The 17,466-nt window shown below is 49.1% G+C and overlaps 1 protein-coding gene and 1 pseudogene across 1 annotated transcript; one reads left to right on the forward strand and one right to left on the reverse strand.

Moving 5' to 3' along the window:
- Positions 1-4,209: 4,209 nt before the first annotated feature.
- Positions 4,210-13,772, forward strand: LOC119103148 (mitochondrial inner membrane protease subunit 1-like). Its single transcript, XM_037226600.1, has 3 exons — positions 4,210-4,293; positions 6,553-7,082; positions 13,642-13,772. Exons 2-3 carry the CDS (start codon positions 6,611-6,613, stop codon positions 13,770-13,772), a joined length of 603 nt encoding a protein of 200 aa, XP_037082495.1. The 5' UTR covers positions 4,210-4,293; positions 6,553-6,610.
- LOC119103149 (potassium/sodium hyperpolarization-activated cyclic nucleotide-gated channel 2-like) overlaps positions 13,150-17,466 on the reverse strand; it is a 45,494-nt pseudogene continuing 41,177 nt past the window's right edge.

Raw genomic sequence — 17,466 nt, forward strand, 5'->3', positions numbered from 1 at the left:
GTGGTCCTCATCTTCCCGAAAACGACACACAGATAAACGCAACTGCTTAAATGAAGAAATTTCACGCATTCCTCATTTTTAAGATATACGCTATGGAATAAACATCGGGCCTAAATACGCTGATAAAATGAACGACAGTCGCAGCGGTACACTAAGCATCGTAAGATGAGCTATCACCTCCAAGAACATCTTTTTCAAGAAGGCGTTCTTTCATCAATTGTTTAGTTGTGCGAAATGCTTCGTGTGATGATGATGACGATTAGGTGTTTTCGGAGCCATCGACAGCAGACAGTTGTGCCGCGCCCATTAGCATCGCACTCAGGGGTGGTAAAACCTGCCGACTTGGTGGACAAGGTCGGCGACAAAAATTCATATATTCATGCAGAGCTTGGCGCCACAAAAGCTTTCGGACAGCACATTTTGGTGACAACTTAGACTACAAAAAATACAGCACAATATGCAAAACATAAGGTGAGGTCTCCATACAGATTTTATGCCTCTATGTTGACACATTTCGTCACATAACGCCAACAAACGTTTCCGCGAAAACTTTTTACCGTACTCTACGGAACCATGGCATCTTTTCTAGGTTTAATTCCAGCCCGGCGGCAAAAATATCCTGTGATTTTTTGTTGGTCGGCCAACTCGGTGACAGGTCGGCGGCAAATCAGTGTATTTGCTATGGCCCGGCCGGCCGGACGATTCGCTGGATTTAACAGCCGACCGTCAACGTCCTGAACTACGGTGTACAATGCTGAAAAGGATCGAGATATGGGGATTCATCTGGCCGCAAGGGCATGTTTCAATCGTTGTGATGCCACTGATATGAGGTGGGCGGTGATTCTCAATACACTGCAATTCTGTAAGTGACATTCGCATTGCAGTATCATGAATACCTGCCTAGGGCTTAATTCTGACCGTGCTTACTTCGTTGGCGGTGCCGCGGTTCAGCGTCCTGTCCTCAGCGACGAGAGGCGTTGACAGCTCGGGGTAAGTCGGTGGGATGATCACATCAAGGTAGAAATTGACCTGTGGTTATCCAAATTGCCTTTTCAAGACTATGAAAAGGCTGTTGACTCACTGAAGCAGTCGCAAGCGACCATCCTTCCCTTTGAAAACAACCGGTTGTTCAATGCTGTAGTCTGGCAATCCTTATGGGGGGGGGGGGGGGAATAACAGGGGGTGATAATAATTCCGAAATGCCAATTCATGCCATTTTAGTTCTTATACTGATTGAGAATGGTTACCAGTCACAAAGATCTTCGAATCAAGGGTGTTCGTACAGGAGTGTCAATTTTTGTAAATTATTAGGTGGGGGACCGAAGTGAAGGCCCAACAACATACCTCATTTTTTCTGACTAGATTTGGCCCACTTCATTTTGATCAAATGCAATAAATTACTTGTATAACTTACTCTTCATATAATTTATAAGTCTTAAATTTAAGCAGCAAAGGAGTCACGCAGGGTTGGACCCAGGGAGCAGACACTAGATGCACGCGTCTCTTCTGATCGGCACGCGAAGGCGCCCCTTTAGACGCCACCTTAGGTGCCGATGGCGCTCTTCTGTGGCGATCATGGGAGGCGGCACGCATTTTAGTTGTGGGGGACGGGGACGGGGTTAGCCATGAAGGACTTAGGTCATCCCCATATTCCAGAGTTTTTCACTTTAACCTCATAAGCCATTGCGCGTCTTAAGGCGCTAGGCATGTGCAGTTTATTGCATCGTTTGTCCGCTCAGCTCTTACGATTTGTTTCTTGTAGCGAGAGCAGCCATGACTTTTTGTTATGAGAGTGGCACGAGACGCCACTACGCAGACAGATCAAATAAGATATTCTTTTTGTTTTGATTATGTTTTACTCACGTTTTCGTAGTATTTCAGCCACAAACATTGGGGGCCAAGCCAACATTGGGGGGCCCAACTCAATATGGGGAGGGGAGGGGGGGCAGGACCCTCATGAGAGAATATAAACCGACACCCGTGTGTTCCTACTTTTTATCTCGTTCAGGGCTCCATCCCTCTCCCCTAAGTTTGTGAAGAAGTGTACTAACCTGGGAGACATCCATACTTTGAGGATACATTGCATACATTTTCACTGCTCCCAAATCTATCTCCAAAAAGTACGCCCTTGCTCGAAATGCAACTATTTCAGTAATGTTCTCATCGCATTGAAACAGTTATTCACAGTTCAACCTCATGCTTGCACCCCACTCCTCACCTTTTGCTAATGAATCTTGGTTGCTGGAAATTTATATGATAGCCAATGATGTAGGCCATGAGAAAGCAATGCAAGTGAGACATGAGGTGACGTAGCAAACGTAGGCAATGGGGAGGAGGGTGGACTGGTTTCATTGTCATCTCCCCCTTGGGGGGATGCCGGCGTGCCGACGAAAGATTCCGCATTATTCTGTGAGGAGAGGAGGTGGAGGCTACGTGGTGATGCCGCGGTGAACCTTGCACCAGATGGCTACTATTTACTGGGGACAAATCACGAGATATGCATAGTGTATGGCTGTGTGGTTTCTTCTCATAATTGAGGGGTCTGATCGTTGCACATAACCCGCACAGACTGTGCGCAGCGAGCACACTTAAGGCCCCTCTTTGTTATGACCGGTGACACGCATGGATGTAGTAGTGTAAATGTGTGAGTGCTAGTTGCGGGATCCTAGTAAAGTGACGTTTGCTGACCATGCTAGAACGAAAGCATCTATTTCGTAAAAGCCCTTGTAATGTCGGTGAACCGACGTTTTGGCCACTTTTTGCAGTCGCCCCAGTTAATTGGTTCATTACAGGGAATTGTCTCCACACTAGTCACTTGTAGATCAATGCAGAAGGCCATCTAGCCAACAGCCGCCAATAACAATGACATGTATATTTAATCTAGCCAAATATGATTATTGCCCGTAAACCATTACAACCGAGAAGCTTTTCTTCGGTAAGGCTGTCTATTCTTGAGTACTGCCACTATCTCTAGAAAGATATTCATAACATTATGCATTTCACATCATGTGCGAGTACGAAACTTCAAAAGCCGCACAAGGACTTCGTCTAAATTGAGTCAGTCACGGCACCTGTTGCTTTTACGCAAGCTGGGCTTTGTGAATCTCGTGATCACCGTTTGGCGTTGTTGAGAAATCCGTCGGATGAGCATGACAACATTGATGAACAATGAGGGGGCAGTACTCCTAGTAACACGACCAGCAAACATCAAGTTGTTTCCGAAAAGTAAGTTGATCATTAATATCTATACTTTTTTCTCCTTTTTTGGAAGGCCCCTCTGGTCACCCGTCCGGTTAACATACCATTCTCAATGTGCCCTTCCAGTTATGGACATGTCCGCTGAGGTCCTGCAACTTTGGTTTTGCTTTTAGGTGCCTAACACTGCCTGACAGTGCCCATAATGCATTTCCCGCAGCTATGTTTTCTGTAAACAAGAAAAGCTCCGGCGGGCGCCAAAATAAGTTAATAGAAGATGAATGTTCTAACTTACACCTAATTCCAAGCTTCTGATAACATTACAGCTGCACATGGGCTTGAAATCGGAAGCCATTCCTGAGCAAATAAAGATAATCTTCCGAATTTTTCATTCTTGACACAGGGCCACAGATTGAGATCCGAGGAGACGTTCGGTGAACCTCATCGGCCTAAACGTCCCGCCCTTCCCCTCCCCCCTCCCCGACCCCTCCCACCAACCACCAAACGATTGGGAAGTGACACCACTGATCCTTATTGTGCATGATGGGAAATTTAGTGACAGTTGTGCAAATTTGAAGACAACATGTACCGATCATCAGAATACAATGCGTCTATCTATGAACAGACATACATGTGAGTGGGGCTAGCATGTCGGTCACAAGGTCGGCTCCATAAACAGCCATTGACACCGACGCGAATCACTGATGCCGCCTGCGAAGCACGTTGCCGCTGGCAAAAGTGTCAAAATTGTCGCAAGTATCGCAAAATGTGCAATAGGCAGGCCGTTTACGTTTTTTTAACCGAAAGAAGTTCGCCAATCCTTATGAGCCCAGTTATTAGTTCTTACGCCTGGTGGTAAGTGCTAACTAATGAACTCTGTTGGCTGTAAGCTGCCCTGCCTTTTTTGCAATTTGGATGTGACGTTCTGCTTCGCCTACTTCGTATGTGGCGCAAATAATACGTTTGCAGAAAAGAGATATTCGTGTGCTGGATGAGTTTAGTACATGGTTTGTGCTGGTGGTAAGCGCTGGCGGCGCTGGGAGCGACGAAGGAAGGTAGCTGGGCACACCCTCACTCGAGCCCCATAATCTGATTGAGGTGCGTGCCTTAGATATCTGCAGAGCCCCAGGTAATTCACCAAAGTCAATACGTCATGGGCCCAGTAGTTTGTATGTTGGTTATAACGCCCTGTCTCAGTCATTTAGTCTGCTAGTCAATTGAACTGCGCCTGACGCCTACACGATGTTGGTGCACTTCACTTTGTGCTTGCATGCATTTAACTCAGGTCAGGTCGAGGTGTGCTGGATTTTTGCTTAAAAAAGTTTTGTTTGTGCGACAAGTGTTTTTTTTAAGTTTGATGTTCTGCAGCTGCCTTTCCACCATAATTCCCTAAAATATTGGCTCTCTGTACACATGTTTACTGAAATTGGCAGTGATTATATGCAGTTCTGAGTGGCCATGACATTACAAAAGAAATATGCTAAGCCAAATATTTCGGACGCAGCATTGACAACATGCATGGGGGCATTGTTCCCACAATGTCACCACACCAGGAATGTTCTGTGTAATGCATATTGTTTGTAGTCTGGCTTGCCATGACACCTACAGCTACTTGCTCAAGGTCATGTGGGTTATAGGAGTTTAAACTTGGAAGTGAACCTAATAAGATCAATTACCTGCTATCACATTGCACACTCATGGCACCATTTACTATACTAACAATGATGACTGTCATGTCCCATCACTGGATGTCTATTGTATTCAGAGCAGAGGTAGCATCCAATGCATTTTGAGATCTGAAATGTATTGTGTATGTTCTGGGCCTGTGATTGAATGGGAACAAATCTTTGAATGTTCAGCATTTAAGAAAGGTCTCAAGCTGAGCCCCATATTAAGATTGAGGAATTCTATGAAAATTTTTGAAATCTGGTAGTAAGTGATAAGATCATGAGTGTCTTGTACCCTTTTGCACTCATTACATTTTCTACCCATGTCCCAATTTTTCTAAGGTTTCTAATGATGGAGTGATTTTTTCAGTTGTCAAATCCTTTCTGTATTTCCCAATATGCTGGTATGTGGAAATGCTTATATCTGGGCTCCTTTTGTGGGTAGTGCAAATATTTACATTCACCCTATAGTTATCTTATAGTTACACACCACTGGTCCATTTGACTATTTGGGCCAAAGTCAGGGTGTTCAGGCTCTAGACATGGAAGTTGTGTGTTTCATCTATCCTTTTGGACAACATCATAATAAAAAGGGGCTCTTGATCACAAATTTAATGGTGCTTTATCCAGCTAGGATTAGATGTGATGCAGCGAGTGATGGGTTAGGGTACCACACACTACATGTGATGTGCTTGGTTGGTTCCATTCGAGTTCCATGGGCCGTAAGACTAGGAACATCAGCAGTTTTATTGGTTTTTAAATGATGCAGATCTGATAACAATTTAAGTGTATTCTGTTCATGCTGCAGCTTTCTTTCATCAAAGCTATACTCATGCTAAGTCTTGAATTATATATCATCCAACAACATAGCTTTCCCCAACACCCACCTTGGCTTCATCAAAAAAGGGATTTCAGTACATTGGTCATTGGAAGGGAAATGGAAGGTGGCAGCTTAGATGGATGCCTCCTTTGGAGTATGTTGAAAGCCTGGAAATATTGTTGCTGCAAGTTTATCCCTCTTCCATCTGATCTCGCGACCTCTCGAAACTGACCCGGCCGCGACCCCCTCCCCTGTATAAGGTTGTGCGTGGTGGGGGGGGGGGGGGGGGCTTTGCATTACTTCATTTGTGTAATGTGAGATTATGACCAAATGTCATATGGGCCCACTGTGCTGACCATCCACCACCCTCACTCCACTCTCTGTAAAGATCCACCATAATATGTTTCTTAATTATGCAAGGCCAATGCAAGTTACGAGATTGCGTGATCACTGCTTTCGGATGTTTTAGAACAATTTTAACCGACATTTTAACGTGTCACGCACTGCCATAGTATGGCCATCGCATGCCAGCATGTGTGTCCTGACCAGTTGCTGAATAATAGAGTGGACAAATTACTTAAATGCGGTTCCTGGGGTACAAATGCACATGTTTGTCGCGCGGTAGACTAAACAATATTGCGCTCTTCAGTTCAGCCAGAAGGTGCAATTCAGGGTAACCAGCTTAAAACTCATTGATGTTTTGATGTGCGTAAGCCTGTGCTCCAGAAAGGAAGAACTGAGTCAGACACAAGCGTGATAATTATCTATTGCCATCTTGCCAGCACCTCTTTACAACTCTGCACGAGTGTTTCTCTGATTTACGTGTGCATCTTTTCAATCGACTAAATGTTGGCTATGCCCTCGGTTTAGGTGGAGCCGGCTGGTGTTGTGATCGGAAGCGCCGGGGCGCCCGTGCGCGGCGGCCGAGATGGGACGCATGGCGACGCTTTGTGGCCGCGCCGCCGGCGTGCTGGCCGCCTGCGTCAAGTACGGCTGCATTGTACACTGCTCTACCGAGTACGTAGCCGACGTGGTCATCTGCACCGGCCCCAGCATGGAGCCGACCATCAGCTCTCATGACGTCATCGTCACCGAGAAAATCAGTCCACTGCGGCAGCGCATCGCCGCCGGCGACATCGTGGTGGTGCGCTCGCCGTCTAGCCCGCGCCACAACATCTGCAAGCGCGTGACGGCCGTGGCGGGCGAGCGGGTCGGCGCTCGCGGCCAGCACCTGGTGCCGCGGGGCCACCTCTGGCTGGAGGGCGACAACGCGGCCAACTCCAACGACTCGCGCAGCTTCGGCGCCGTGCCGGCCGGCCTGGTGCGCGGCCGCGCCCTGCTCAAGCTCTGGCCTCCGGGCGACGCTGGCCTGTTCGACGCGCACGCCTGGCGACGGCGCCGCGAGGCGGCCGGCCGCGGCTGCTGACCGCGCGCGCTCCGGGGCCCGGGGCGCCGCGGCAGCCGGCTCTTAGTGAATGGAAGGGGCGGGGAGGGGTCTAGATCGCGAGCACGGAATGGCGGTGCTGAGTACATCTGTGAAGCGAGCTGGGCGAAGCGGCGCCGCGTGCGTCGCTGTCGCCGCGTCGAAAACATGGCCTGCGATCAGAAACCTTTAAATTTTGTTGATTGCTCACGTCCCATTCCTAACGATGGGTGCTCAGATCAAGCTTGCTAGAGGCCGTCACGAGTGTGACCAGATGTCTCCTAATGCTCCAGATTGTGCACGACTGTGCTGGCTATGTCCAGCTTGTTTGCGTTTGTTTTAATGGCCTCCCCCCAGTCTTGAGTGCAGTCCGGGCGTCTGCGTCTAGCGCCGTGGGCGCGACGCGGTGTACAATTGCACGGCGGCCTCATGTTGATATTTGCTGGCCGGCCGTCTGAGTGGTTTTCCTACTGATTAGATCAAAATACGAAGTGTGGTGCCACCGTCGCGTGTGTTCGATGTTTTCCCATTGTGCGTACTCATGACGAAGGGGGCGTGGCGCGGTGTGTATAAGTGTTGCTCAAGAAAGATGGCGCGTATGCGATAAGCGTTTTGTTGTGCCTGCTGCTGTCTGAGAATCTAGGGCCCGCAGCTCACACTAGCTTGTCATGATCAGGACATGCCCTTCAGGAGGCCTCTTTTACCCCTCCAGCGGCCACTATCCACTATTCCACGCGTCACGACCTGCGTCTCGGCCTATATTCCGCGCCTATATTGACGTAGGCGCGTCCAATAAACGTAGGACGCGCCTACGTCACGGCCTACGTCTTTGCCTATATTCCACGTCTATATTGACGTAGGCGCGTCCAATAAACGTAGGACTCGCCAACGTCACGGCCTACGTCTATGCCTATATTCCGCGCCTATATTGACGTAGGCGCGTCCAGTAAACGTAGGACGCGCCTTCGTCTATGCCTATATTCCACGCGCCTACGTCTCGCAGCGGTCGGAGTGCCGGATGGCTGTACTTGGTAGATGCAGCATTGCCCTCGTTTAGCTCACACTACAATCTCAGATGTTTTGTCCGAGCTTCAGTTTTTACCCACGTGCTGTGATGTTTACTGGCGTACGGAATAAAGGCGTGGACATCCTCTGTTGCGACCCTTCCATCATGGCTGGACAGTTTCATGAAAATGATCCGTTGCACAAGTTTCGTTCGTGTACTCGCTATATGACATGTGATAACGGGATGTTTGCAGCACACTGAACTGCACGCGTTTGTGCGCAGTGTACTGCATTACTAATGTCCCTGTAATGTTTTATCAACAATCGGTGTCCTGTCTTTCTCAGGAACGCTCGCGTTATGGACATAAGTGCGTCCAGGCTCGTTTGTGCTATGGCAGAGAGTTGATAAAAGGACTCTGCGGCCCTAAATAGTTGCGGATTTTTCTCACAACCAGCAGGCAATTATAATGAACTGAAGGTATCTTACAACATTAAAAAATAGCGAACAACTGAAATGTAACCCACCTTCGCGCTGTCTTCGATCGTAACGCCGCGCTCTAAATGGCGCCAGACTGAAAATATCACCCCGCGACCCCGCCCGCTAAGGAATAATTTTTAAAACAAAGCTAAAATTTTTAACGGCGTAAAAAGAAAATCCATCTGGTAGATCAAGAACACCGGTGAATGAAAAATATGCCTAAATGTTTACTTGATTCGCTCAAAAACTACTCGGTGCGCCCGAGCTGACTGTGTAGTCTGGTATAATGGATTGGTGTAGATGATCAGTTGTACACATTCCCGGCTCTGTTGACAGGTGTGACATATTGATAGGCACATTGACATGCCACGTGCAACCCATGCATAGCCCATGCAAGCGATCCCTCAAAAATCGTCGAAAACTGTGCATATGCGTATACTGAGTTTACATCAAGGAGCTGAACACAATGGCATGCTGAACCAATTTGTGAAATGAAACTCCAGACATGTCGCATGTTCTATGCTCAAAATAGTTTCATGACCCGAAAAGTTCAGGTCCATTACGTTGTAAGCGGAGTGCGTGTAGAGCTATTTATTAGCACGCCAGATTTCACCTGCTTAGCCCAAGTTTAACTCTCCGTCAGCCCATTCGATCCATTTTAAATGTTGAAAGCGATACGCTATGATGAATCTTGACGGGCTGAACACAACAGCGTGCTCCAGTAATGGCGCACGTGGTGTAATGTGCGACATATCTAGACGGCTTTTAGTACTGGCCGTAGATTGCTGCGATTTGTCAGCTTTGGTATATGGCCACATAATGAAGTGACGTTTCCTGACAAAAATGCTGCCCGGAAGCTTGAGTTTCTCGTCCCTTCATCGGAAGGAAAACGGCCGATCTTTCAATTACCGAATGAGGCCATGTTGGATCTCAAACAGCTCGCAGAAATGCGCGTGTCTCAAATGTACCCTTGGCTTATTTCAGCGCGTTGCTGTGAGTATTGTAAGATATGACATGACATCACCCGACGATTTTGCTTAATTCCGACCGTCAGGGTTGTCACTCCAAAATTGGTTGGGGGCTCAGCCGAAAAAGTCGACATAAAGTACCCCAAAACCTGATTTCTCCCCGGATTTCGACCACTTGATTTCGCGTTTTCGATGTTAAATTTAAAATTGTCAATATTTCGTAGATTTATAATTGTGTTCCTGCGGGGAAGTGACGTACCATTTCAAGTTAATGTGAGCTGCCTGTTTATGAAAAGCTTACAATGAGGTTTAATGCACAGGAAATGTTTTGGTTAATCTTAGGAAGGGAGCACTGATGTCTGCCGCTGTCGCTGATCATGTTGCGCAGACTCCACAGACAAGCTTATGCGACAACTACTCAGGGATGAAAAAGCTTCTGATGTGCCGGATATGATCGGTGACAATAACTGACACTTTTGCGAACCAACTGTGGAAAAATTACAAAAATGCAAACAAATTTCAACAGAGCAGACATATTATAACTTCCTGTTTTAGCTAGATGAAACTCAAAGCCTAGTGTTCGTCTCTACACGCTAACACCTGCCGTGTGAGCATGTATAGAACACATGTCAAAACGCTGACGTTTCGCTCATGAGCAAGCTGGGTCACAATTTGTTGCCAGACATAGTAGCTTTAACCAGGATAGTTTTTAGCAGGTGCCAGAAATATACTTCAAACTACTATATTAATGTTGTTCTGCACTGTACTATCTCAACGTTGCACAATGCATTGCCGATGCATTTAGTGATGACAATGCTCTTCCAATGTCCCTCAGATCAGTGTCTTTTTCCCACAAATTTTTCAGCCAAGATGTGCTTCACATGCTTAACAGTGTAAAATACCAAATAACTAGACTTATTACTAGTCTTAAGAATCATGGCTGGCCGAAGGCTATCTAACGGGCTGGCCACAGCATCTTGCTACGGACGTGATCAGGTTTGCTACGCAGCCTTTTAAAGTGTTGTGCAATTTGAGACAGATGGCTTGAACGCTGGCCGCTCGGTAATGCGTTGGGTTCAGTACGCGGATGTGGGTTGCCGTTGGTTGTGTTCTTGTTATGAGAAGCTGACTGGCTGGGAGAACGTACCTAATCGTCAATTTTTAATGTAGTATCGCTCAAAAAACCCTGCTGATGTAGGAGGATTGTTGTTTGTGGATACCTGAGCTGTAGTTTCAGTCGTAAACGGATGACGTTGGAGGGACACATGTCAGAGATTTATCCGTTTTTTTTTTTTTTGCTGAGGAACAGTGAATATGAGGTAAGAGGCTGAGCATCAATGTTGTAGGCCTCTCACATTGCCCATTGCACCTCTGAGTTAGCGCGCTGATCGGTGGACAGGTGTGAGATAAAACGCTTTCTATTGCCATCGTTATGCATATAAAGCTAAATGAAGTTGCCAGAGGTGCTCAAAAATGTCGTTTGCATCTGTTGATGCCAATATTGCGTGGGTTTTGCCCTAAGTGGTTGGGATCACGTCAGGTACCTACTTTAAGTTTGGCACTTGAAAGTATTGTGTGAAGATAATGAAAGGCGCCTATGCCTCCAGCTGATTGTATGATGACGTCACAAAACCAAAAGTAATATTGTCAGGTTCTTGCAGAACCATGTGATCGGTGAATAAAGGGCTACAGGAATGCGGTTTTGCAAAATACGTACACTGAAGGGATGGGCGGGGGGGGGGGGTGCAGGAAAAATGGCTGAACATGTCTCCAAAGCGCACTTAAAACAGTTTTCTCCACATATTTGACGTATTTTTCCCACAGTTGTGAGGAGTGGTTTAGTTTAGTATCAGTAGTAGAACAGCAGTAGTTTAGTCTCAATCATTCGGTGTGTGATGGCCAGCAAATGATACTTAGGCACAAATGAACTCCGGAAACAAAGTTGCCTGATGATTATGCCGCATTGCATTAAACCTGTCTTAGTTTTGTGGTTTATCGTATTTAGAGATATATTGCGACGGGTTATGAAAGATTTGGCCCCAGCTGCCAGGTTAGACGGTTCCGAATTTAGTCGATGACAGAACAGACACCTTTCTCACCCCTGCAACTACCTACGCTTCCCACCATTGTAAAAACCGTGCGTAGACTTTTATCTGGGCCACCCTGTACTTTTAAAAGCTGTCGCATATTGCAGTCGATTGTTCGTTGTCCCAATCCAAACGTCATCATTTGAAACGTTTGCAGATTGACGTCGTCATCATAACGCCATCATTTGTGAAACTTTTGTAGACTGACTTAACATATGAAGGAGGAAGCATAACAAAAACATCAGGTTCCTACAGGACACTATTTGGTACAAAATTGGCATGATCCTTATGGTGATGACTTGAGGTACCTACTGCCTAGCGTAACAATAACTAATGTAATTGTATTTGTATTGGGGTCAGTACTCCCTCTGCTGATATGCATTGAGGGGGCTCAGAGGAATACTGGAGAGGGAGGGGCTCAGGTCAGCACTGACGGCTCAGGTCCCACAGAAAGCATATCAAGTGACCCTCTTCCGACCGTGATGTCATTTGCATGAATGGGTGGGAAACTTTATACTCTCAGCCGATATTTTATGGGAAAGCATAACTACACTTTGTGTGTTTGCACGCAAAGACTCCGATTCGTCGAAGGATCGCCCAAATGAGCTCCACTGGCCGCCATTCAAAAGTAAATGTGACAGTCCCAGATCGTTGCTGATCCTCATTTGAATATGCCTGCATAGGCATAACGCCAAGAATATGCCATGCATGCTTCAGTTGCATGTACTAAGCGCTGGAGCGTGCCGTGATGTGCAGCTCGTCAAAATGTACCATATGTATTTTATGCCGGTTTGAAAGGGCCTTTTGTATGGGCTGAGCGTGGGCTTGGCGCGCAAGTGTGACATGTTTACCCAAACACGTAAGGTTATTTTCGTGGATGGTATCCAATGGTGGGTTCGAGAACACCAGGTCAAGACGAATCTTTTCAATGCAAGGCGCACATCAGCGGAGGGCTATTTCGGGTTGTAAGAGTCGTAATCAAACTTTAGCCCCGGAGCTCGAGGCATGCCCTCGCCAAATATTCAACACGCTGTTGTGTCCAGCTCGCCAACATACACCACGTGCATTGTTTTGGCTGATTTTGAGGGTGCCGCGTGTGTAGGCTGAGCGTGGGTTGGACTTGGACTGTTGTACTCGACAGACATCAGAGCGATATGATGGGGTTTTCAATATTTTTGGCATCTTAAACGCATGGTATAGCCTCGACCCATGGTGCGGTACACTGGTCTGATACTGATGCTGATTTATTTCTCTAATAAATTACTTAAACTGGCCCTGGCTTCCCCTTCCACCCACCCACCCACTCTAACGTAATACCGCTGATAATGAAACAACAGTGGTGGTCAGTGTCGAAACATGGCTTTCATGTGATAAGTTAATTCCATTGTTCGTGCACGGCTACTGGATGCGGTGGTCGTCATACAGACGTCTCCTTGTTGTGTGCTGAGTAGTCGTCGCATCTGTTCGGAATCTTGCGTACGCGCCAAGAAAACAACGGTTCTAGGCTTTAAATATATAATTTATTTCTGTTTTAAAAAAATACCTGCTTGTACAAGATATAATACAGGAAATGAGCGCTACACCCTATGTAGGCTAATATTGCTCCATATCTATCACAACGTGACTCCGTGCCTACTACACATAGGTACGCATTACCCTCTAGGGCTACCGTTACGGTGTGCCGGCCGTGGATGGGGCACCCCTGCACCCGTGACCTGGCGTGACCTCAGCGGTGCCCGCGGCTGCCACGCCCTGAACGGGAGCCTGGCGGGGCCGAGCCCGGGCCGCTGACCCCGCCGGCCGGCCTCGCCGCGCGTGGAGTCTGCCCTAGCGCCGTCCCGTCTACTGGCTCGTGTGCGAAGCGTTGGGACTCAGCGAAACCTCCCCTATTGCTATGGGTAACACGGATAAGCGGCGGTCGGATTCCGTGGCGACTGACGCCGTCGGCTCACTGACGGAGTCTGACGCGGACTGACGCGACCGAGTTCGGCGCGTCAGCGGCGCCTGGCGGTCGCTTGGGTGTCTGCCAGACTGGCGTCGAGGTCACGCAGTGCAGGGGCCAGGCCAAGCGTGACGGCCGCATCTGCCGCGAAACATGTCCGCTGGTCGGCAGCCGATGCGGCCCGTGATCAGCTATCCGCTCACGCTTCCCCATGGCGCAGGCCTGAGCCCCGTCGCACACTGCCCCGCAGCTGGCTTCCGTATGTACAGATCAGTTGCCAGGCTTTCCGCTGGCGCAGCGTCAATGTTTCCCCTGCACGCTGGTGTGCCCGCTTGACAATAGCCCACGGAGAATGAAAAAATTCCGTCTGCACGCAGCGCCACCTTTACTCAGATGTCCCCACAAGTGCGACCGCAGAGGACGCTGGTGGCCAGCCCGTTGCTCGAAAATTGAACATCGCTCCAGGCACCTAGGCTACATCAAAACAGGATGGAGCGGTGTTGAGGCCTACGACACACCAGTTTGCGCGTGATTCGGTGAGATCTGGGGAGGGGTGCAGCGACGGTCCACGCCCCTTAACCGGTCGGTTACACCCTCTGTGAGATTCGACAGTCACCGCGAAGACACCAGACACCAATATATCACTCTGAAGACCTGCATTGTTTCCATGGACCAGGCACTTTTCTACCGCGGGCGACTGGCGAGGGGTCGGGGCGCGCGGACCGTCGCTGCCGCGACTCGGCGGCCGGGGTCGGGGCTCACGAGACGACGAAAAAGCTGGCGCGCCCTCCCCGGCGCGGCCGAAATGGCGCCGCCCCACACTACCCGCGACGCACGGCGCCGCAACACGCCCTATGTAAAACAATACAAAATCAACAACGGCTTGCGGCCCGGCGCGCGGTGGGGCCGCCGGCTCGGCCGTCGGCCGGGTTTGATTGGGCGTCTCCGGGTGCGCAGTGCCGGCGCACGGCCCCGGCCGGCCTCAGCCGTGCCCCACCTCCGACTTGAAGATAATGTCCGACTTGTGGAAAGACGGCCGGTGGCTGCCGGCGCGGCGCGTCGCCTCCTCGGCGCGCGCAAAGTTGTTCTCGGACTTGGGGCGCGGCAGGCGCGCCAGCGCCCGGCCGATGGACAGGTGGTGCAGGCTGATGCTGTTGTGCTGTGGTTCCGAGTCGTCGTCGGAGCTGGGGCCGACGTCCGGCTCCTGGACGGCGATAGCGCTCACCAGGGCGCTCACCGTCCGGCAGTCGGTCTGCAGGTCCTCACGGTTCGACACGATGCTCGGGTTCTTGCCGATTTTGTTCAGCCTGTCGGCGGCGCGTGCGCGTCAGGTTCGCTCGCCGCCCGGCCACTGACTAGGGATGGCTGGACGACTGTTCGAGAGTGAGTTGTGGGTGATGTGGTTTATCTCCTGTCGTTAGCTTTAGCAGCCCCTGCTGTAATGCACAGTCAGTGTTACTCCTTTGCTCGCTTTCACATGGTATCATGCTTGATAACGCTACCGGCGCACCACCGAGTAGGCATTAAATAGGCAATGACCGGAAACAAAAGTCGCGGCGCTCCGAAGTTTGACTCGCCCAGCACATCGTGGCATTACCAATGACCTTCGTATAGACAACGCGGAAGTGGAGCGGATGGAAAGCTTGCTGCACTCGCCCTGCGCACGTGCGTCACACGGCGCGAAGGCCAAGCTGACCCGTCTGAACAAACAGCCTCAGCCGCTCGCAGGAGCTCACTGCCCGAGCGTCGCTAGCGCCGTTTACCCCGGCGCCCGCCGTCGCCGGCCGCCGACCGGTTATAGGTGGCGCTTCTCACCTCTCGGCGGCAACACTCTCCATGGTGCGCCGCATCAGTGGGTAGCTGTCGAGCACCGCGTTGAAGTGCTCGACGGAGAGCGAGAACAGGTTGCAGTAGGTTTCGGCTCGCACGCTGGCCACGCGGCGAGCGTTGGTCAGTAAGCAGATCTCGCCGAAGTACGAGCCGTCGCTGAGCGACGTGGCCACCTCGCCGTTGATGATGATGTCCACTATGCCCTCCTGGATGAAGTACATCTTGTTGCCGATGGTGCCCTCCTTGATGATGATGTCGCCTGTGGGTGTGGGTCGGCCAGTGAGAAGCAGGGGAGCATCAGGTGGACTGAACAGTGACTGACCTTGTGCTGGATCAGCGGAATGCCAGCTGTGTCAGATATCTGGGCTCGTCAAGCAGTGTGTGTGTGTGTGTGTGTGTTTTTGTGTTGTTTTTTTTTGTTATCGAGAATAGACGGACAGAACATGTTGCAATTTATGCAGGGTGCACACAAACTGTATGTGGTTTACACGTGTACGTGTATGCAGCAATCAATGCTAGTTAGCTGGACCCGTCAATAAAACGGCACATCCCCCCCCCTTGAGCCAGTGGGGTTTTACACTAGAAATGAGACGATTTCGCAGCAATGCAGTCGAAATACTCAGGAGTTCGGACAAAATTTGGTATGTCTACTCTCTCGAAGAAAACTTTAGTTATACGCCTATTCACAGCTGTAACTGATCAAAAATGTATAGCATCCAGACAAACATATGCCACAAAAAATGAAGATGCATATCAGAAACGGTCTGCGCATGCAAAATTTCAAAGCTGAAGATGAACCCAGTGCAAGTATATTTTAGAATACAGTTAAATGGATGCTTGGTCTGAAGCTTAGGAAATATTTACAAATGCAGTCGAATTAATATCCTAGAAAAATAACGTAACAGCTGACAAACAAGAGCACGATGACCTCGTTCATGTCCACGAATAATGTGATTGTGCACGACAAACATGAGCAATATTTGGATTTGCCAAGCAGAGCACAAATCTGGGTGTACAGAACATCACGAACGAGAACAATTTGAAAGTACAACAACCAGTAACATTTCAGACATCGCATGCTTTCTCTGGAGCATGCAATCCTCATCAGCATATTTGCAAGCTGAAATGGTTGCAGAAATCGCTTGGCACGACTAGCTTGGAAACTGAACTAAAATAGTGTAGCTTTGAATACCGCATTCAGACGCCCTACTGAACACATGTATGAAATAGCATCAATTCGTTCACATTGCCAAACAGCGTTTTCTCTTCACCATGAAAAGAACACACCGACGAGACTGATGGCACTTAAAAGCTAGCGTGACAGCTTTCTGCAGCCCTGCAGTCGAGCACAGCATGAACCAACGCATTGTTTTCACTTGCCTCGAGTGTGTACACAGTGACCAGGCATATCATGCGGGTTATGCTGGCCCACACTGACATAAACAGAGGCGAAAAGCAAGGATCGACGGCACGCGGACACTGAAGCAGCTCGCTGCGCAAAATGCTTGCTGATCTCGAAGCAGCTGGATGTGAATGTCAGTGCTTAATGTCAGATGGTGTCATTCGGCTGGTTTCTGCTGGATTTTCAATGCAATGCATTCGTGATCGTTCCTATCAGACCAATGTTTAAGTAACGCGTTGTGGAAGCCTGGCTTAAGCCATGAATGCCCGAGCGAACGGCATTATTCCGTTTTCTTTTATTTCTAGCCTGGTTTCCAGAGCGTTCCTCTATACCGACAAGATTCTCCAGTCATGCACATGCATGTGTTGATGCCTTATTAACCCTGCAAATGCCACACCTGCTCATTACAAATTCCACCATTTTGTCAACTGCATTTATGAATCCCTGACTGCGGCAGCTAAACGCCAAGTGCACCGTGAATAAGCACCAAAAGAATAGTGATAATGTTTCTCTACACCATTCCTCCTCCAAACGCTAGACGGTGCGCAGGCAGCAGACCACTGAACCCGCCTACGAGATTCCAGGCCACCAACGTCCAGGCAGGTGACAGCGTAGGCTGGTCTGTCAGCAATCCATCGTAGGGCAAGGG

This window comes from Pollicipes pollicipes, unplaced genomic scaffold (genome assembly GCF_011947565.3).
Source record: "Pollicipes pollicipes isolate AB1234 unplaced genomic scaffold, Ppol_2.1 Scaffold_5724;HRSCAF=6776_pilon_pilon_pilon, whole genome shotgun sequence".
NCBI lineage: Eukaryota > Metazoa > Arthropoda > Thecostraca > Pollicipedomorpha > Pollicipedidae > Pollicipes > Pollicipes pollicipes.